At 47.8% G+C, this 638-nt stretch overlaps 1 protein-coding gene across 1 annotated transcript in view; it reads left to right on the top strand.

The window, feature by feature from the left end:
• cfap58 (cilia and flagella associated protein 58) overlaps positions 1 to 638 on the top strand; it is a 21,996-nt gene that overhangs the window by 17,175 nt on the left and 4,183 nt on the right. Inside the window, exons 14-15 of the mRNA XM_015382889.1 lie at positions 130 to 238; positions 374 to 478. Coding sequence (XP_015238375.1) covers positions 130 to 238; positions 374 to 478 — 214 coding nt within the window. The remainder of the gene's footprint in view (positions 1 to 129; positions 239 to 373; positions 479 to 638) is intronic.

The raw sequence follows: 638 nt of genomic DNA, 5'->3' as shown, positions 1-638 counted from the left end.
TCTTCTGTTCTCCTGTAAAGGGGTTGGGACTGGGATGATAGCAGGAAGGAATCAACTCTATCGCTGCTTTGTAGGTTTTTGAAAGCTGTGTTGATCTTTTGATCTTTCAAATAATTGTCCATCTTGCAGGACAGAACTGGTCCACCTCCAGGAAGAGCTGCTGAGAGAGAGAACCAGGAACCGTGTCCTGGAGGACCAGCAGAGGCCCATCAATATTCATAGATGGAGGCAACTAGAGGTGGGTTTCAGCTGAGCGCCTCAGCATCTCCTACTGGACCTGTGAGGTCGGGTGGTCTCCACCGTCACTGAGCAACCACATTCTTTGGTTTGGAACCGATCAGAACCAGGATATGTTGTTGTTGTTGTGCTGCAGGGCAACGATCCCGGGAAATACCAGCTCATCCAGAAGATCCATGCCTTGCAGAAGCGACTGATTGTTAAAACCCAGGAGGTGGAGGAACGAGAACTGCTGCTGCAGGTAGATGCTCCACCTCTGGCTAATCCTCCGTCTGGGAAGTTGTGTTTATGGGACAGCTATGTAACGACAAAATGACGAAACTACTGTCCTTTATTTCCACCCCCCAGAAAGTCTTAAGTTTGTTGACTAATCCTTCATCTTTTCACATCATTTTTTTAAG

Source organism: Cyprinodon variegatus, unplaced genomic scaffold (assembly GCF_000732505.1).
Source record: "Cyprinodon variegatus isolate N-32 unplaced genomic scaffold, C_variegatus-1.0 Scaffold269, whole genome shotgun sequence".
Lineage (NCBI taxonomy): Eukaryota > Metazoa > Chordata > Actinopteri > Cyprinodontiformes > Cyprinodontidae > Cyprinodon > Cyprinodon variegatus.
The sequence above is the reverse complement of the archived record's forward strand: the minus strand, read 5'-3'. Positions and strand labels throughout refer to the sequence as shown.